The following is a 20,925-nucleotide window of genomic DNA, read 5'->3' as shown; positions in this document are numbered from 1 at the left end:
CCTGTGCCACATAGATCCATTGACGGTAAGGTAATTTTTTTTTTTTTTTTTTTTTTTTTTTTTTTTTTTTGACAGCAACAAATAGCATAGCCTACAACAGAGCAGTGGTGGAGCCAGGGAGGGGCTAGCAGGGGCGGTCGCCCCCACTGGCGTTCGAAAATTTCGAAATATTTAGCTAAGATTTTCAAATTTTTTTGAGGCCCCCTTATAATATTACCGTTTCGCCCCCGCTGAAAATTTTCGCCCCTGCTGACTTACATTCCTGGCTCCGCCACTGCAACAGAGCTTCTTGAGCGAAATGGTAATCTTCTCCTCAGACTCTTCCTCTAGCACATATGGAGTATAGCTTCCTGGTGAGCCAGACAATAAAGCGCAAAGCATGTGCAAGCAGCATTACTATCATCAGCATAATCCAAACAGTAACTGAGACTGCAATGGCTTGCGAAATTTCACTGCCCCCTCCACCAGACACTAGGAAGCCAACCGCGATAACATAAGACAATGCTGTAGCTGTCACTGCAACCCACATTATCACCATCAGCATCCCTACGAAAAGTCGCTTGCATGGGAGTCCACTTATCAGTAGTAGGATTACACTCAAGGATGACACTAATCCTATTGTGTTCACTACTAGTAGCAATTCATACTGTGTTTCTGGTGTAAATACCTTGAAAAATAAGCTGATGGAATTATAAGATCCTTTTGTGGCATTTGCCATAATGGCCGTGCCTGCTAGGTGACCGTCATTGTTGTCTTGCCATACTCCTCCTGGAGGGTTAATCCCGATTGTGAAAGCCATGGTTGCTATCAGGGATGCGACCACCATTAGCCCATTTCGGTGGTTATCCAATCGCTGTTTGTGTTTGTCTCGAGGCTCTAGTGCTTCCTTTTCCTTTGCTTTCATAGCTTGTCCCTTTCTTAGGGCACTGTAGATTGACTTGTCATTGGTGTCCTTTTTGCTTTGAGCCAAGGTGTCCATTGCTGTTAACCCATTCTCGTTGATTAAATTTACTTTCATTCTCTTGTTTTTTGTTAAGAATTTTATGACCTACACATTACAAGAGATGGAAAATTTTTTAGCTCCCACTCTAACAAATTAATTATGAGTGGACTAGTGGATAATCCCCTTATACTAAAAGAATAAGAGGGCTTAAAAATTTTCCCATCTAAGTGCAATTCTGTCATATTATTTCTATCCATAAATAAGAGATACTATTACTAATTTCTATATGCAAAACCACATTAATAAGTATTTTGATTTTGTTACACAGGTGTAATTGCATTAATAATACAGTATAATATGAGAAATATTTTGCATAATCTTTTTCATAATTTAAATTTTCTATTTTTGATATAAAAATACTACAAGTTGATTAAATTTATTATTATAGCATAATAATACTGTTTCTAATTATTAAATAATTTATATAACTAGGTTTAGGTTACACATCAATCTTTTTTTGTTTGAAAATTATTTTATTTCTCTCTTATACGGTTATACCGTTTAAGCATGTTACTAAACTATACTCCGTAATATTTAACATTTTTATACATTATTGTCTAAAATGCCGTGTATTTGCACGGGATCTACACTAGTTAATCGATTGAAAAGAAAAGAGTACTAGTTCAGGGAACGACTCATGCTTATACCTAAAGTAAAAAGGTTATTCAAATGGTAAATAGACCGATATTTTTAACGTTAGAAGTGGGAATTTACCTCAGCTTGTTTAGACGCAACTGCGAGGTGCAAAACCGTATCACCATCACTATTTCTAGTGTTGAGTAACACACCATCATCCAGCTCATTCACCAAAAACCTCAGCGCGTCTGGCTCACCGTGTTTGACACACAAGTGAAGCACAGTTTCTCCACTACTAGTCCGCTCTCTAGCCGCCTGTGGTACAACCCGAACAAGCTCATGGAGCACATGAACCTGACCATTAATCGCGGCCATATGAACCGGGTTCCTTCCCTCAAGGTCACGTACAAGACACATTTTAGGATTCACTTCAACCAAAGTCTTGACAATTTCCAAGTGTCCTTTAACTGAAGCCATATGTAACGGTGACCATCTTTTTGAGTGATCAAGCTCCTCGGCCATTTCAGGTTTTCGACGTAGAATCTCGCTTGTGAACTCCCAGTGCCCTAGATTAGCAGATACATGTAATGGCGTTTGCGTGAAATTCTCATGTTTTTTAATGCTCAGTCGATCGAGGATGAGTGGATCTTCTTGTAACAAATTTATCAGTAAATTCACGTTCCCTACAAGTGCTGCATCATACAGAGTTGCAGCCTGGAACTCGAATCGCTCTGTTTGTACTTCCATCAAATTAGTAAACCGAAGATGTCTTAGTCTAGTGGTTAAGACGGAGATATTGTGGACAATAGGTCCCAGGTTCGAATCCCCCCTCCCCTTTATTGTAATGTGACTATGTGCGCGCTCCGTGAGACAAAAAAAAAAAAAAATCAAATTAGTAATTTATTGAATGGGAGCTGAGCATGTTCTTCAATGTCATTTTATTTATTTATATTAAGATTTTAAGTGCTTGAAAATAATAGACTTGGGTGAAATTCTCAGGAGACTCAGGTTCAAGCCTCACCAAGAGCAAAATCTTGTGGAGTATTCTTTGGCGCGAGTTAAACGCCAATGACTTGGCACACCTCCGGGTGGTTTCCAGTATATCGTGGTTTTGCGCATTTTATCACGCACACTGCGAGTTCTAGTCAGACACCGAAGATAAGCATTTACGGGTTCCCTCGTTACCAAAAAAAAAAAAATATCCTCAACCAGGAATTGTCATCCATTAATGTGTTATCTCTTGAAATTTTGTATAAATTCAAATTAGAAATTATTCTAATCGCTACCTTTAGTTCGTGTCCTATCAGGAAAACGATTTGAGTTTTGTCTTGTTAGGCGCATTCTTTTTTTGATCAAACTTATCGATCTCGAATCGAATCAACTTATAAGATTCGAATCGAATGAATGAATCAACTTATAGGATCTGAATCGAACTTATTGGATCGAATCGAATCGAACTTATAGGATCTCGAATCGAATCAACTTATAGGATTCGAATCAACTTATAGGATCGAATCAACTTAACTTAACTTATAGGATCTGAAGTTAACTTAAATTAAGTGAGGTATAAGATCTGAATCAACTTATAGGATCTCGAATCAATCGAATCAACTTATAGGATCGAATCAACTTATAAGATCTGAATCTGAATCGAACTTATAGGATCTCGAATCAATCAACTTATTGGATCTGAACTGAACTTATAGGATCTGAACTGAACTTATAGGATCTGAAGTGAAATTAAATTAAGTGACTTGAAGTCCAAAAGAACAGGGCCTTAGTCCCGTCCGTACATATTACTCCCTCTGTCCCGGTCATTTGTTGTCCCTTTTCATTTTGAGATGTCTTAGTCATTTGTTGTCATTTCTATTTTAAGAATGAATTTGATGAGTAATTTGATCATTCACACTCAATTTATTCCACTTGTCATTTAGTAATTGGTCAATTCAAATTTCTTTTTCTTTGATAACTTTGTCTCAAAAAAAGCGACAACAAATGATTTTAGGACAGAGATAATATTTACAATGAGATGCAGACTACCTAGTATCGATATAATTGACAAGATTGTTGTTTTTATTCGTACTTACGATGAGATACAAGCTTTAAGGTCTTGTTTAAATACCAAAATAAGAATGTGCCAAAAAAAAAAAAAAAAAAAAATAAGAGAGAAATGGAGGGTATGGGAGAGGGAGACAAAATCAATATTGTATATACGAAAACTGACCCCGCTTTAGGGAAGTGGTGATTGATCCCCATAATTTTTGGATAAAAAAAGGGGTATATCATAGAAAATGAAAAAGGGTACACGAGAGAATATCACTTTAATTTAAGAAACTCATGGCAAAGGCAAATTGGTTCAATAAAGCCTCCTAATTTCGCAACGCCATACCCGTCTTAAGAGAGACCGATTGTAATTTATATATCTCCGCATTGCTGCCTTTGGTCGCCGGAAACCACCGTAGGTACCGCCTTATACACTTTAATTTCTTTGTTCCTTAATTAAGGGTACTTAATTTGTCTTTTCAACTCCATTTTGATTAATTTATTTCATTTTTGTAATTGATTTCAGCTTAATGATAGTCGTCTCGAATGAATCGGGTGATTGGAGATATTTACTTATCACAATTGCTTTTACGAATATGCTCACCAAGTGTTTGATGAATTGCCGCAACTAAAACTGTGCATGTTTACAACTTTTCCATATTAGCCTGTCTTCTTTTTGTGTGTTTTCATAGTTGTGTTAGCTTAGCAATTGTGTGATCATTGAAAACACAAATTCTCATTTGTGATGGCTCTTATCTATCAAAATGGGTGTGATACTTGACCCGTCACAAGCTTGTGACGGATATACCCGTCACAAGGGAGACTTATTGGAAAGAAAATCGTGTTGATCATTTCTCTATTTTTTGGAAGGATATTAACCATGCATCAACCATGAGTCGATGATATTGTTTGGAAAGCGATAAAAATTGAGTGAGAAATTTAGATTAGTATCCTCTGTCGCATTTTCATGTCTCACCTTGTGTCTTATTACCTTTTCTTCAAACACGTAATCCTTGATCATAAAAAAGATCGAGGATACATTAAAAAAAAGGGATGACACGAGATAAAACACAAAAATGAGACGGAGGATTCACTTTCATTTTTGCTAGTTATTAATAAACTTCAAAGTGTGAACAAGAACAACACACTTCCAGTTTACGTCTTTATTATTTGATTCGACAATACATTACCAGCCTGTGGAATGAGGTAGTCTTGTCTGTGTTTCAGGCTCTTATACCCCATTTTTTCGTTATCACCAAAACCCGCATGACTCTTGATTTTTCTTGAATCAATGGATATTCTGTACTTAGGGTTTTGTTTGGATCCTAGCTTTTGCCTTGTTTTACCATAACATTTAGAAGGGTATTATTACTATCAGAGCCTCGGTTATGTCGGAATGAGGTACTCACTATGTTTCTTTAACTGATTGGATGCGAATTTCATTGTTTTTTTAGCTGATTCTCCTCACAATCGAATCGACCTTACACATTGGCGATGTTGTAATCATAGTTTTTCAGTTATCTTTTTAAGAAATTGAAGTACCAGACTAAAGACTGCTATTTCTTAATGAGGTTCAGTAGTTTCGAAATAATGCTTACTTGACTGTTTATCTTTTTTTTAAGTACCTATGTTGCTCAGACTCGTTTAGAAGTATCCGACACGGGGGCGTGTCCAAGTGTCGGACTCGACCATTTTTATGAAAAATATGCATATTTTGGCTTAAAATGAGGTGTTGAAGTGTCATACCCTTGTGTGAGTCTCGAGTGTCGAACACGGGTACGTGAGAGAATCAGAAGAGTTGGAGTAACAAACATTCACATATTGTTTAGTGGTATCTTGATCTGCTAAAACAACCTATTTATAGGATTCAAGACATCCTTTTATGGTTTGAGCCGTTACGTTAAAGATTTATTTTAGAGATAACTTATGTTAGTGTGGAAATATCAAGGTCATCATATGTGACAAATTGAACGCAACAGTTGCTGGTCTTTAAATTGATAAGAGTTTCATCGTCCAAAATAAACCAAATTGGGCTTTGTTTTACATGTTCTGATTTTATTCTGGTTTGCAGATAACACTATGTAAATTCGACATTGAAGCAACTGCTGTATTGGGGGAAGGTTTATGCGTACATGGTCTCAGCATCTTTGGACTTCCCTTAAGAGGCCATAGTTGATAGCCGCTGTTAGAGTCACTCAACTATCACCTTCCCTTTTTTTCTCTTTTACAGTTGTTACATTTCTTTCCTCACTAACCCGACCTCCCTTTAAATCCATGGCTTGGCGCATATTTACCGCCTTCTGCAAGGCTTACCAAAAACCCTTATCTCGCAAAAATGTAACTCTGAGCGGTCCCATTTTCCCTGCCTTCCTGACCTCTTCATATTCTACCTCCTTTCTCATAACTAAAACCCCTAAAAAATTCAAAAAGAAACGTAATAAGCCCAGCGCTCGAACAACCCTTGTTCAGCACCAATCCTCTCTAATTGCCCACTTTGAACGAATCGTGAACCGTGATAACCATTTTCGCTTTCTCATTCGGTCTAAACAGTACCTTACCAAGCAACGTGAACATATCCTCCTCTTGGATAATGCTGGAAAACTCTACCGGGAACTGGGATTTCCCCGTGGCCGCAAGGTTACCAAGTTTGTTGCCAAACATCCTCTCCTCTTTGAAATTTACCGGCACAATGACAACAAGATGTGGTTGGGATTTACCGAGTTCATGGAGGGATTACTTGAGGAAGAACAAAAGATTATGGAGTCCATGGAAATGGAGAGGGTAAAAGTGGTGAAGAAGTTATTGATGATGTCAAAGGAGAAGAAAATGCCTTTGAGCAAGATTTACCATTGTAGATTCTTATTTGGCATTCCTGATAATTTTAGGGACTGGGTTTTGAACTTCCCTGAGGATTTTCGGGTTGTTAACAGTGATGATGGGAGTCGTACTCTTGAATTATTGAAGTGGGATCCTTCATTAGCAGTAAGTGCCCTAGAGAAAGAGTTCATGGTTGATGAGGAAAAAGTGAAGAGGGCATTTAAGTTTCCTTTGAAACATGGGAAATCCTTGGATTTAGATCATGATGAGGTGAACCGATTAAACTTTTTGAATACGTTGCCACTGGTTTCGCCTTATTCAGAAGGGTGGAAACATGAACTGTTTACATTGGAAGCAGAGAAATACAGGGTTGGCATCATACATGAATTTTTGGGATTGACATTGGAGAAGAAGGCGTCGATACATCATATAGTGGAGTTCAAGGAGGAGTTCAGTCTCACTAAGCATACTTACCAAATGCTTTCGAAGCAGCCAAGGGCATTTTATTTGGCTGGTACTGAGATGAATTGGGTTGTTTTCTTGAAGGATGCTTTTGACGAGAATGGGCATTTGATAGAAAAAGATCCTCAAGTGGCCTTTAATGAGAGACTTTATACATACGCTCAGATGCAGCAACCGCCTGAAGAATTGAGTCAGACAAGCAGAAATGAAGATTAATGGAGGTAATACCCAAATTGTTACTGTATTACTTGTATAACAGTATGGTTTTCATAACATGCAATAATGAGACTACTGTAATATTTAAGTTTAGTTATTCTTGATATAAATGACCATCAAAAATTATCCAGGTCGACCAGGTGGGTGTCTAAATAGGCATGTTGGCTGTCGTGGCTGCTTTCATACTATAGAACCGTCTCATAGAAGAATAGCAGTGAGAATGTAAGATACTAGCTGGCCACGAAGAATAACTCATGGTCATTAAGACATTTTACATTTGAGTACGGTTTGTGTGCATTGTTTTTACTGTGCAACTTACTGCTTTATACTTCTAGTTTAACCTTGAACTGTTTCTCTTTTTTATTGCATGATAGGTTGAAGGAAGGACCCTTTCAGGCTCTGATATGAGACATGGCATGTCGGAAGCGATACCGGGACATCACAAGTGCCTACTGCAGGTAGCTCTGGGAGCTCTTCTAGTGTATGATGTGACCGAGTACAACGCTTGACAACGTGACCAGGTGGCTCAAAGAACTCAGAGACCATGCCGATACCAACATTGAACCATGCTTATTGGGAACAAGATTGATCCCAACGATTCTACGAGCTGTTGCCACAGAGAATGCTCGGAGTTTTGCAGGAAGAGAGACTTGCTTTCATAGTTACATCTGATTTTGGAAAGGCCTTACTTCTTTACTTGTATTGTTCATCAACCAACTAAAATGGTTTTGACTAATTGATAAAACTCATTAAGAAAAGATTACTTGACAAGATGAGTGAATTGTCTTGGATATTGTTTAGATGGTGTTTTAGTTCTGACAAATATTACTCCGTATTTATGATACGGTTTCAGAAAAACCATATTGAGTCCAAGTCCAGGTCAAATATACGGGTTATGACCCCGCTTGATATTTAATACTAGTCTTAAATTCGTGCAAAATGTACGGATCTACTTTATATATTTGTAATAGAATACTCGAAGCATTCATATAATAAATAAAATTTTATTAATAGAACAATATGTATGAATGTATCTAATATTCTACTAATATGAAAACTATACTACAACAAAATTCGTCTAAGCATATACAGTATGAACCTTAGCTCATATGCCTAGATCTGGTAAAGCTGACTCCAATCCAATAAGTAATCCGAGACCTGAAAATTATCCGAAAATTGTGACCTAACCTGACCCCACATGCTTTACTCGACCCGAAAGTCATCCGACTCGAAGTGATCTGATGGACCCAAAATGACTTATTTAAGAACATATTATGACCTAAAATGTCCCAAAACAACTCGACCCAAAAGGATTTGACCGAAAAATATCCCGGGCCGAAAGTGATCCGATCTGGTCCTAAATGATAGGTCCGAAATGCCTATATTTCACTTAACAAGTGAGCGTTGTTATCGATCATAATTGTGATTTTTTCATGTTGAGTAATTTAACTTATTAGTGATACTAGATATTTTATTGTGTGATTAGGCGGTGCGAGAGTTTTACTTACAAGTTAAGTAAGTAGTAAGTAACTCTCAATTGCATAGTGGATACATCACAATCTTTCATTTATCTATCTTGTTAATTAAAATAACTATAATAAAAGATAATAACTCGGTATTTTTAGGTAAAATCAACCAAAATGTTTCCTTGGTTCTCGCGGTTTTAATTTGTAAACACAAGTGTTATTTATCTTTATTATTAATTAAAACAACAAATTTTTCGCGAGAGTTTAACTACAATGTTTCTGTAATTCTCGCTTTAATAATAAGGGACATATATAAAAAAAAACGGGTTTAAGAACTAACTTTTACCATAATTAACGACAATATCGTATTGATATATTATTTTTCTTTGAGTGAAGAGAGAACCGCAGCCGCTATCTTAGATGTGCATTAGGTAAACCCTCGAATATACGTAATAGCTGCAAATCACGTATAGCAGGTAGGCTAACGAGGGTTACAACTCGGAATCTATATTAATAAATTTCCTAGTTTGTGCCGGACACACGTTAACAAAAACACCTAAACTAAATAAAAGGCACCTCTCATTCTCTCAGTTCATCCCCTTCTACTTTCTCAATTCCGCCTCCCAAATCGTCTTTCTATCAAGGTAATCTCGTCTCTCAGATTCCTGTTCTTCGTTTTTGCTAATCAATTAAAGTTGTGAAATTGTAAATTTTTGTATTAATGTTTCAATTAGAAAGTTGGATTAGTTATTTTCAATGTAATCCTGTTAATTATAGGTCGATTCATAAGATTCAAATTGAATTATCAATTTTAAATTGAGATATTGTAATGTTAGTTGTATGAAATTTGAACTTAGGTAATTTGTATTGATAGTGATGATATAGATAATGATTTGCATGAAGTATATTAATTCATAACTGCTTTTATAAAATTTGCATGACAAAATTCGCCTGTCCGTTAATGAATGATTGGGACGGAAGGAGTATTAGTTTGCTGAATCAGTGAATACGGTGAAAGAAGGGGTTAAACGGGGGAAAATTTCTTGAGAAGTGTGATTTCGGTCGCAATATATTAGTTCCCATGAATTGATGATGAGGGAATGAGTTTTTTTTTTTTTTTTTTTTTTTTTTTTTTTTTTTTGCTGGCATAGTTTGATTTTGTGGAGCCAATGCGAGTTTTCAATCCTTTTAGCATGATATGCTACTATATGTGAGAAGTTGTATTTTATTACTAGTTTACTTTTGATGATTAGAATAAAAAGATTGAAACTTTTTCTACTGCGTTGTTTTGTTCTGTGAAAAAGGATGTTGTCACTTAGAATTTCACCATATTCATGCATCGTGTCACTTAGAAGTTAGAACATGCAAAGGTATTAAAAATTAACTCTTTTTCCTTTTCTCCCGAGTGTTAATTTCTATAACAATGTTATGTATTGGAGAAATTCTGTATTCATTGTCTAAAATCTAAATTTTCATTGACACTCCATGATGAGCTGTTTTAATGCGTTGCTGGACCTAACAGGGAATGCTTTACGGGCTTGTTAAGGGTTGGAATTATTATCATTTTTCATATAATAGTTTGCTATGGGGTGTTTTATTTTCTAGACTACGAGTAATTTCTCTTACGTCCCCTTGCTCAAGGGGTGCCATTTCTTTTTTTTTTTTTTTTTTTTTTTTTTTTATCTGTGGTTATGTTGCCAACTTTGTTATTCTCTACTGACTTGAAATATTTCATCTCTTTCTTCCAGGTTTCGAGGTCAAGTATTTGACATCCTTCTAAACAACAAGCAAGATGACGGAACGTTTGACACGTATAGCCATTGTAAGCTCAGATCGTTGCAAGCCAAAGAAGTGCCGTCAAGAGTGCAAGAAGAGCTGTCCTGTGGTTAAGACAGGTATACTTTTGTTCCTGTGCAATCTGATAGATTGTTTTACGTTTGACATGAGTGATTTATCTTGGTTGATTCTCGCGATTTAAGCTCCTTGCGTTTGTATGTTTGCACTACCGTTTTTCGGTGGGTGGGTTAGCAAGTGGCTTCTTTATAATCGTTACTAGTCAGCAGACACTTCCATACTGTTCCTTGAAATTGTGGTTAAGTCTAGAAGCGTTTTGGCAACATGTCGTTTGACGGATTTTGTAGACGTACTAAATTATTGAGGTATTATTTAACGTTACTATCTTTTGCTTGAAGCATTTATGCACTTCAATTTGGTGGATGACTTGGAAGAGGGTTGGTGAAGTGTTGAACATATGTTTTTTTATTCATCTGCAGTTGTCAAAGTTGTGCATTTTATAAAAGCGCTGCTATCCATTTATGTAGGTTGAAGTGGTACCTTGTTAGGTCACTAGTTCTGCAATATCAATTTGTAGTATTATGGCACTAAATCCTGCGAGCTGTTACTAGTGAACTTTCTATGTATTTCTAAATTACGTTTCTTGTTTGCAGGGAAGCTATGTATCGAGGTTACTACATTAGCAAAAGTTGCCTTCATTTCAGAGGAACTGTGCATTGGTTGTGGTATTTGTGTTAAGGTCAACATTATTTTCCATGCTCTGCTCTATTCCGTCTCTGATACATGCTTGAACTGATGTACATATGTCATGAAGTAATGTCATTGGTAAGTGTGTGTGAAATCACTGAAAGAGATATTACGTTATTTATGGTTGCAGAAATGCCCCTTTGAAGCAATTCAAATCATCAATTTGCCTAAAGATTTGGAGAAGGATACAACACATCGCTATGGCCCCAACACATTCAAGTTACACAGGTTAGATCAGTTGATTTGTGAATTTTTTTGCGGATTCGTTTCTTCAGCTTAGATTCCTGAAATTATTGTATCACAGGTTACCCGTTCCGAGGCCGGGGCAAGTTCTTGGTTTAGTTGGAACAAATGGTATTGGAAAGTCAACTGCTCTTAAAGTGCTAGCTGGAAAGCTGAAGCCTAATCTGGGTCGTTTCAATGTAATTTTTTGTTCTGCAGATTTTTTTTTTTTTTTTTTCAGTTATTGTTGTCCTATTCTCTTGGCTGATGTTTTTTTTTTGCAGAATCCCCCTGACTGGCAAGAGATTTTAACGTACTTTCGTGGGTCTGAGCTGCAAAACTATTTCACGCGCATATTGGAAGATAATTTGAAGGTGCTGTCTCTCTCCAAGTGTTTTTTCTTTCTGCTTATTCACTTTGTGCCCTCCGCCCCTAATATTTTTGTGGGTTGTACGTCTCAACACTGGTGATTCTTTGAGAACTCTAGTTACTCAGTCGGGCAGTGGTATTGTGTTTTGTTTCTTTTTTCTTCTTGTACTTTGTGGCCCCTTAAAGGCCAAAAACTTGCTATTTATTGGCTTTGGGATTATGATTGACTGAAGCACAATTACTTACTAAACTCTCTATTCAAGATATCTGCATTTTACAACAGTCTTCATTATGGTCATTCAGAAACAACTTCTCGATGTATAACATAGGGGTAAGGCTGCGCACAGCTTACTTCACACCTCTCTACCACATGCGGGAGCCATTCAGTCATTGGTGTAATGTTGTTGGTGTTGTTTCATGTTGCCTTTATACTGACTTCTGTTTGTTAATAGGCAATTATCAAGCCCCAGTATGTGGATAACATTCCGAAGGCTGTTCAGGGCAATGTGGGACAGGTGTTAGATCAGAAAGATGAGAGAGATATGAAGGCTGAAATGCTGACTGATCTTGAGCTTAACAAAGTTCTGGATCGTAATGTTGGGGATCTTTCTGGTGGGGAACTGCAGAGGTTTGCTATTGCTGTGGTGGCTATGCAGAATGCTGAGATATATATGTTTGATGAGCCTTCAAGTTACCTTGATGTTAAGCAAAGGCTCAAAGCTGCACGAGTTGTCAGATCATTGCTTAGGCCTAATAGGTATCCGCTCCTGTCTATTACCCTGTCCTAGATTCCCATCTATATTGTCTCTCCTGGATTTTTGGGGTTAAAGTGTAAAACTATGTTTTCCTTGATCAATATTTCGTATAGTATATAAGAGTTTTGGCCTCAGACAGCATAATTCAACCTAGCCAACATTCAAAAGCAATATTCAAATTGAACTGTAGAGTTTTGACCTCAGACGGCATAGTTATCCTCAATTGACTTCTGAGTATTAGTCATATCTCTAAATTGAACGGTAGAAACTAATATTCAAAAGCCAAATGGGGATAACTAATACTCAGAAGTCAAATGAGGATAACTAATATTCAAAAGTCTATTGGGATGATAAATTAGAGATCTAGGTAGTTTGGGGCTTTGGGGAATATCTTTGTGCTCCTCACTTATTATTAATCTTAACATGTGCTGACCTTGTTTATTTCTTTCTTTCAGCTACGTCATTGTTGTTGAGCACGATCTTAGTGTTCTGGACTATCTTTCGGATTTCATTTGCTGTTTGTACGGTAAACCGGGTGCTTATGGAGTTGTGACCCTGCCTTTCTCTGTTAGAGAAGGTATCAATATATTTTTGTCCGGATTTGTGCCAACAGAAAATCTGCGTTTCCGTGACGAATCTCTTACATTCAAGGTATTTTACTGCGGACATACTCTCAGATACCTAGGTACCATGTTTTTTTGTGGACAGTCTATTGATATTAGATTATCAGGTTGCAGAGACTCCCCAAGATAATGCAGAGGAGATCGAGACATATGCTCGGTACAAATACCCTGCTATGTCAAAAACTCAAGGCGGATTTAGGCTACGTGTCAGTGAAGGTGAATTTACTGATTCCCAGATCGTTGTGATGTTGGGAGAGAATGGCACCGGAAAGACAACATTTATTCGGATGCTGGTATTTTTCTTTCTTAACTTATCTTAACTTATTGAGTGATGATGAGTGATGATGATAGTTGAGTCTTATTGAGTGATGATGATAGTTGAGTTGATATATAATTGAAGTTTGCTTACAATATTAACATTTAAACCAACTTTTACAGGCCGGTTTGCTTAAGCCCGACGACGTGGGAGATTCTGACGTGGAAGTGCCTGAATTTAATGTTTCGTACAAGCCTCAAAAGATCAGTCCGAAATTCCAACATTCCGTTAGACATCTACTGCATCAAAAGATTAGGGACTCGTATATGCATCCTCAGTTTGTGTCAGATGTCATGAAGCCTTTGCAAATTGAGCAATTAATGGACCAAGAAGTCGTTAATCTATCTGGTGGAGAATTGCAGAGAGTCGCGTTAGCTTTGTGTTTGGGAAAGGTAATCCAACTTGCTGAGTAATTTCATTGAAGTCATTTTTCTTGAACATGATGTCAACCTTTATGTATCTTTCTTTTTCTCGCTACTACCTTCTTTTCCTCATTGTTTATTATGAGAATAGTCAATGTGCGGTAGAGATCTCTCTGTTCACATAATTGAGGCCTAGTTTAAAAAGGGTGCAAGGTTTGTTGAGGCACTAGTCGAAATTCCCGAGAGCGTTTATGTACACTTTGTGCAAAAGACCCAACTAGCAAGACATTAATACACGCAAGTTTTATACTTTTTTTCCCTTTAAGCTCTTATGTTATGCCTTTCCGTTCCCCTATGATGCTATTTTCCATATCTTTACATGTTTTTTTGTTGGCGTAAGATATTTTGAAAATACAATTGTTCGGAAAAATTGGTGTGCCTTGTGTGTATGAGTGACATGCCTTTGCTTTGTTCACTGCCTCCACCGGCATCTGTTGCCTCAATGCGCCTTTTTCAGTTACTCCGATAGAGATATTCGAGTGTTAGAAAACATTAGCTTTCATGTTTCGGTATTCTGTTGAGTCTGTTGTGGGAATGTGCTTTAGCAGAGAATTTATGTTACTCTGTCTCGGCTTCAACTGCAAGCGATGTTGAGTGTTGTACACTCATTTTGTGAAGAGGAGTCCTGTTTTTCGTATCTATGAAGTGTTGTATTGTGTCAAAATGTCGTTAATTCAGACAAGCCACACTACCAAAGTGAAGTATCGTGGTAAACGGCAACGAATACCTGGCTATTATACAAGGCACTTTGAAATCTTGCATTAACATATACTGCCTTTTATGCTGATGCAGCCTGCAGATATTTATCTAATAGATGAACCTAGTGCTTATCTTGATTCCGAGCAGCGTATTGTAGCTTCAAAGGTTATAAAGAGGTTTATACTCCATGCTAAGAAGACTGCCTTTATCGTTGAACACGATTTTATTATGGCGACATATCTGGCGGACAGAGTCATTGTTTATGAGGGGTCACCTTCTGTGGACTGTACTGCAAATTCCCCCCAGTCTTTGTTAACTGGAATGAATCTTTTCCTATCTGTAAGTTGCACTGTGCTTGCTTCTGTTATTCTATGGTCAAAACTCAATAGGGGAAAAAAGAAAGAGACTACTAATCACCTTTTCATTGGTTGAATCGCAGCATCTGGATATCACATTTAGAAGGGACCCGACCAACTACCGGCCAAGGATCAACAAATTGGAATCCACAAAGGACAGAGAGCAGAAATCAGCTGGAACTTACTATTACCTGGATGATTGAAGCTGTTCCAAGAGGTTTGTCTCTTTACAAATAAGTAACCTTACACGTTTTTAGGTTCTGAATCTAGAAATACAAATTATCTTATTAGCTTACATAGAGTTGACCGTTGTGCTCTCCACTCTTGCTGAAGAAGCAGTTGTGTAGTTGAGAATGAGTGGTTGGTTGGACTTGAGCCTGAAAATGTTGCTACCTCCGTTTTTATATGCTGTTTTCACATATCAAGGTCCTCCATTGACTTGTGATTTTGTTTGACTAAACAAACATCATGTATAGTATATTCTTGGTTTTGTATCGAAAAATAGTTCCACAAGAGTAAGTTTATATTTTCTTCATGTTGGTTCTTTTGACGGATCCGTTTGTTACTGTTTAGATAACCTTAGTTCTTCTAGACTAAACAACACTACCATATAACTTTCTTGAGAAGCTTTGTGTGCTATTTAATTTTTTATACAATCATACGCCCCTTTGAAACTTCAACTTATTGATTGAATTGACGAATTCAAATAATCTCATTAATCTATAGGGGTGGGATGTTACAATGGTCTTAAATGAGAATCTGTGATGTTTGTGATACTCCCGTTTTTTTTTTTATCATGTCATTGCCGTTTTCATAGGTAAGCCTTTTTTTCCTATTTTGTAAAATGTAATTTGAGAATAATTCTGAAACATGTGCCATTATATTGTAATGGGAAATTCTTGTACAAGGTTATACATTTTCATAATATTTTCTCACATCTTATATCAGACCTTAGAAGATATCTCGAAATATGGGAACGACTTGTACAAAAGACCAAGGGTCTAGAATTTAGCATTGCCCACGTATTTTCATCATATATTGCCTGTTTCAGTTTCATATATTTGAAACTAATTTAAGTCTTCGATTTATTTTGTGGTCATCCATAGTATGAATTTCTAATTCTGATTCATGGTGTTCTTGCATTGTAGTTCTTAAAATGCATGAAGCGCAGCGAAGTGTCTTCCTACATGCTCCCGGTGAATATTTGGCCATCATGGTAGGAGACATCGTCGGTGATGTATTTGATGTGGGTTGATCTATTGAAATCCTGGGAATGGTTGCCGTTACCATTCCCAATGTAACCCAGTGGCAGGATTAAGGCAACTGACCAATAAGCTATTATGTACCGATGTATGGTAGGATTAAGGTAACTGACCAGTGAGTGTATTTTGCCATTGCCAATTTCGGGATTTGTGGATTTGAGTGTTGCTGTTTTGTTCGGGAAAACATAATGTTGGAGTAATATTTTTGGTTTCACTTTTTGATTTTTGTTTGAAAATTAACTTTCATTTGCGAGCTTTGGTGAGGTTTGTTAACCCAAAAATCTGAGTGATAGAAATGCACTTACTTCAGAGCTTTTAATCTTCTTGCACTCTCGCTCGCTTTCCTTCGTCTGCGTTTCTTTTTCGGTTCTACGATCCTTAGCTTAAGGAAAAATGGTGGGTTAATGGTACCCCTTACAATCAAGTTTTTGAAACTTATTAATACATTTTTTTTTCTTTTCTTCCTATTTGATCTTTTAGTGAAGATTTCAATATTTTGGAATTATGATGGAAACTTAGTCTCTTACAAAATAGTATTTTCAACAGAAAAGTTCAAATATAAATGTAACCGGAAATCGTTGATATGCATTATGCCGACCAGCAGGCGTGTGAGCCAATTTTAACTATTTTCGAGCTCAAGACAACTTCCTGAGTTTGTTTTAAGTATATTGCTTGTGAGAACTCTTGAGTATATTGCTTGTGAGAACTCGATCCAAATTTATATTAATGACGTTTAGTTGGCTTCATTTGAATGAGATGGATGGGATTTAATTCGATACACCATACACACCCTCTTTCCTATGAATCAAACTCTATTCCATCATTTTACGATTTATAACAATTCAAAAAGATAAAAGGAAATATGGATTTAGAACTCCTTACTCCCATGTAAGGTCGATAACGAGACGAAATAGCTCGTGAGTGACTCGAGATCAACTCGATAATAGCTCGGTCCGAGTAACTTTGACTTGAGATCGAGATTGGATTGAGACATTGAGTCCTTCAGGAGTCAAACTAAACATAACAAGACCCTTTACGATGATATTTGACCATTTAATATTTTTAATTAGAGTTTCTCTTCTCGCATAATTGTACTCCATAATGCGTTGACTTACTTTACATTTAATTTAAGAAAGAAAATAAGATAGTCTGAACAAGAACTCGATTCTCGGTAGCTGCGAGCCAAACTTCCAATGTCAAGCTCAAGCCTATGATTCTCGAGCTGAAGCCGAGCAAGCCTCCGAGCTGAGAAACCCTAAACACACGCTCAACTCGACTCATTGTCACTCATACATCTTCATTATATCGTAATCCATTTCGTTCCATTCCGTCTGAACTCGTGAGGGTCGACTCATGAGTAGTAATTGAGTATGACCCCCCAACCATAAGCAATGACCCAACCCCCTCGTACCAAATTCCAATTACATTTCACATTTTTCTCTTTCTTCTTTCTTTGTTTCTCTGTTGTTCTAAATAAAGAGAGAGAGAGAGAGAGAGATCAATTTGAGGAAAGGTGAGCATCGCCATGCCTCTGATTTCTTCTTCATCTTCTTCATCTTCATCTTCGACATTGTTTCCAATTCGCTTTTTATTGTTCCTTTCCTCCATCTCCCTTCTTTCTTCGCCAGGTTTGTTTTCATTTTTTTAGTTTTTTATTTTTAATTTCTCAAAATTAGGGTTAACGTGATTTTATCTGCTTCAATTACTCTACATGATGACTATATGCTTCTTTCTTTCTTGATCTGATGTTTGTATATTTTATTGAATTGAAATTGAAATTTGAAATTGTGGTTGTATTAGTTATTTTTAATTGAGTTTTAGCTAGGATTATTAGTTTATAATCTGTGAAATGCGGGATTATGATTATAATTGTAGTTAGATCATCAATATTGAGATGATAAGCAATGAGTGACGACGTATTTGAGATGTGATTTGTCTATTAATTGTAGGTTTAGTGCATTTTATGAAGATGTAAGTTTACGCGATTATAAAACTAGCTCCATTCTTTGGAATTGCCCCACTTTTTAAGATTTTTGAGGACTATTGTAATCAAATGGGGAAATTCCTAAGAATTAGAGGGAGTACATTGTTGGGAAATGAGTAGTCATTGTCATAATCAAGCTAACAGTGATAATAATGATGGTGATGATCGAATACAATCGACATCATTATCGAAATCATGATCAAACAAAATCAAGAGAGAAAGCTAATAGTGGCGATGATAATCATAATCAAAGAAAATAACATCATCATCATCATAGTCATTCAAAATTAAGAGAGGAAGCTAGTATTGATAATGATGGTGATAATCTTAAATGACTATTTTTAGTTTTGTTTGATTATGATGTTCAATGGTTTTTATTTGGGGAAGTTTTTAGGATGCGAGGCGGTTTTGGAGAATTGGGTTTGTGTATTTAGTAAGTACTATATTGAAGATTTGGGAGTGGTGATTTTGGGATTCCTTCATCAGAGAATATTGTCCGCTTGCAGTTGAATAGCTTTAGCGGGTTATTAACTTACAATAGGTGAATTGCATTTAATTATATGAACTATTGATAGCTCGGAAGATCTTCATTTGGTGTTTATATGAAAGCTTTTGAGATCCTTGAGAAGCTTTAGCTGGATAATAGTGCCTACGACTAGGGGTGTTAATGAGACGAGACAGCTCGCGAGCTGCTCGAGATCGGCTTGGTCAATGCTCGGCTCGTGCGAGCTCGGCCTCGGCTTGAGAGCTTAACTAGTCAAGCCTTTGACTCGAAAAGCTCGCGAGTGGCTCAAACTTGTGTGATTACATAAGATATTGCTCATATTTTATAAATATATTTTATCATCATTATATTTTTTGATCACATATGTCAAATGTCTCGCTGATTTGACAAATATTTTTACATATAACTTTCGAGCCTTGTTATTGAAAATACCGAAAGAAAAAAAATTAAAAAATAAACAATTTTATATAGGCTCAAGTTTGGCTCGAGCTCGCGTTAAAGCTCGCAAGCTTTATAACGAGCACATTTTTTTCAAGCTCGGCTAAGCCCGAGATCGGCTCGGGCTCGGCTCGTTAACACCCCTACCTACGACAGCCTTGTATGATGGTGTATTAACGATGGCACTTACTGCATTTTCCGACATATGCTAATAGATATAGAGTAGATGCTTATTTACATCTCCATTTCGACTTACCTTCTAGGGTTATAGGCATCAAATGGCATGCTCTTTTAGGAGGCGCTACCTGAATATATTCAGCTCTGTCTCCACGCCCAAAATGCTTGTATCTCATGGACTTTTGTGGATGGACGCCATACCTCCTGTTTAATACAGTTTTTTTTTAAGTGTATCCTTTGCTTGCAGAATATACCCACTGATCGATGCCTTGAGCACTTATTTGGCGTTACAATTGAGACTATGATTACGACTATTATTCAGGCGTTTCAGTGTGGTAATAAAATTAGTTGGTGCTAACTGTCTTTTATTTGTTTGTGCTGTCCATAGGAGATTGGATATTTGTGCCTGGAACATGACTTTCACCCTAGTGCCTGTTAAAAACTTTTAAAGCCAATTCTCTCCCTTAATTTCAAATTTTCTTCTTTTTCTTCTCTAATCTACATAACGTTATCTCAATTTATTTTATAATCTTTATTTGTCTTCATACCCCAATTTCATTTTTTTTCTGTTTCTTTTTTATCTCATTTCTTCCATAATTCTTGTTTTATTCTTTATTCTTCTTATTCACTTTATTTCCCACAATTTTAATATCTTCTTTTGTCAATCTAATTGGAATCTTTTATTCCTCTTGTCTACCTCATTTATTTCACTAGAATTATAATTTTATATTCTCCTCTCTTTTTTTGTTGATAAACTGCTCTTTTTTTGTCACAAACTTTATATTCTCGTTATTCGACTAATTTTGTGTTTTTTTTTTTTGGAACTTCATTTGTCTTTCTTTTTTCCCTTCTGTTATACTTCATTTGTTCTTTTTTGGAGCTTCATTTGTTTTTCTCCCCCCCCCTTTTCTATTTTACATCATTTGTTCTACCAACTTTGCTTTCTCTTCTTTATTCCGATAAGGGAAGTTAATAAAATGAACAAATGGAGAAATTATTGGTATGAACTTTTATTTGGGAATAGTAAAGCTCGCAAACTGTAAATGGGTATATGAAAAAGCAAAACTGTGAGGGTATCAAATTAGGAAAAAATAAAACTGAGGACAAATAAGGGAAATGTATCGAAATTTAATTGGGAGTAAGAATAACGATAATCAGCAGTTGTGAAAGTTAGGAAGCTTGGAGGAAGTGAACAAGAAAGTTAGGTGAGTTTTGTCACTGTTGTGGTAAGAAAAAAAATGTTGGTACGCCGTAGTTTTTCGTTAGTAGAATTTAGAAAGCAAGTCAACCTTGCCGGAAGCTCGACTCTTTTTGCCAGAATAACGGCTTTGGTAGCGTTTGGCTAATTAAAGTATCGAAGATTCCTAGCAGATGAAAAAGTTCAAAGTGTTTGGTAGTATTTTCGAGTGTCAAAAAAACCATTTTTAAACATAGCCTATAAAAATAGAAATAGGAAAGCTGGAACTAGCAAAAGTTCTTGGAGTGTATATTACAAATGGACATTATTTTCACTTCTGCCGGAATCATTATGCGTGCGAGTGGACATATATTCGTTTTGTTTTGTAATATTTTTGAAAATGCTGAAAGCAGCAGCTATTACCTCTCCAATGCTGCAATCAATGTTTAAAAAAGTGCGCCTAAGGCGCACTTTGGATAAGGCGCCAACCAAAATC

The 20,925-nt window shown here is 36.5% G+C and overlaps 3 protein-coding genes across 7 annotated transcripts; 2 read left to right on the top strand and 1 right to left on the bottom strand.

The window, feature by feature from the left end:
- Positions 1 to 19: 19 nt before the first annotated feature.
- Positions 20 to 2,426, bottom strand: LOC141622277 (uncharacterized). Its single transcript, XM_074438324.1, has 3 exons — positions 1,718 to 2,426; positions 276 to 1,048; positions 20 to 91 (listed from the first exon to the last, which is right to left on the bottom strand). Exons 1-2 carry the CDS (start codon positions 2,324 to 2,326, stop codon positions 314 to 316), a joined length of 1,344 nt encoding a protein of 447 aa, XP_074294425.1. The 5' UTR covers positions 2,327 to 2,426; the 3' UTR covers positions 20 to 91; positions 276 to 313.
- Positions 2,427 to 3,923: 1,497 nt separating this feature from the next.
- LOC141622272 (protein WHAT'S THIS FACTOR 1 homolog, chloroplastic-like) lies at positions 3,924 to 8,065 on the top strand. Of its 5 annotated transcripts, none has more exons than XM_074438317.1 (3): positions 3,924 to 4,037; positions 5,694 to 7,122; positions 7,492 to 8,065. In XM_074438317.1, exon 2 carries the CDS (start codon positions 5,897 to 5,899, stop codon positions 7,115 to 7,117), a length of 1,221 nt encoding a protein of 406 aa, XP_074294418.1. In that variant the 5' UTR covers positions 3,924 to 4,037; positions 5,694 to 5,896; the 3' UTR covers positions 7,118 to 7,122; positions 7,492 to 8,065. The 5 variants fall into 5 exon arrangements, with proteins under 5 accessions (XP_074294418.1, XP_074294415.1, XP_074294416.1 ...); XM_074438314.1 differs by having other exon boundaries at positions 3,924 to 4,041; XM_074438315.1 differs by lacking the exon at positions 7,492 to 8,065 and having other exon boundaries at positions 5,694 to 7,410.
- A 922-nt stretch (positions 8,066 to 8,987) lies between these two features.
- Positions 8,988 to 16,367, top strand: LOC141622271 (ABC transporter E family member 2-like). Its single transcript, XM_074438312.1, has 13 exons — positions 8,988 to 9,227; positions 10,332 to 10,478; positions 11,031 to 11,116; positions 11,255 to 11,352; positions 11,429 to 11,546; positions 11,631 to 11,720; positions 12,168 to 12,472; positions 12,926 to 13,121; positions 13,201 to 13,386; positions 13,532 to 13,801; positions 14,624 to 14,869; positions 14,970 to 15,103; positions 16,035 to 16,367. The coding sequence occupies exons 2-12, from the start codon at positions 10,376 to 10,378 to the stop codon at positions 15,087 to 15,089; spliced, it is 1,818 nt and encodes a 605-aa protein (XP_074294413.1). The 5' UTR covers positions 8,988 to 9,227; positions 10,332 to 10,375; the 3' UTR covers positions 15,090 to 15,103; positions 16,035 to 16,367.
- The last annotated feature ends 4,558 nt before the right edge of the window (positions 16,368 to 20,925 follow it).

The sequence above is a fragment of the Silene latifolia genome, chromosome X, assembly GCF_048544455.1.
Source record: "Silene latifolia isolate original U9 population chromosome X, ASM4854445v1, whole genome shotgun sequence".
Taxonomy (NCBI): domain Eukaryota; kingdom Viridiplantae; phylum Streptophyta; class Magnoliopsida; order Caryophyllales; family Caryophyllaceae; genus Silene; species Silene latifolia.
Note: the sequence above shows the minus strand (reverse complement) of the source record. Positions and strands in the feature narration are given on the sequence as shown.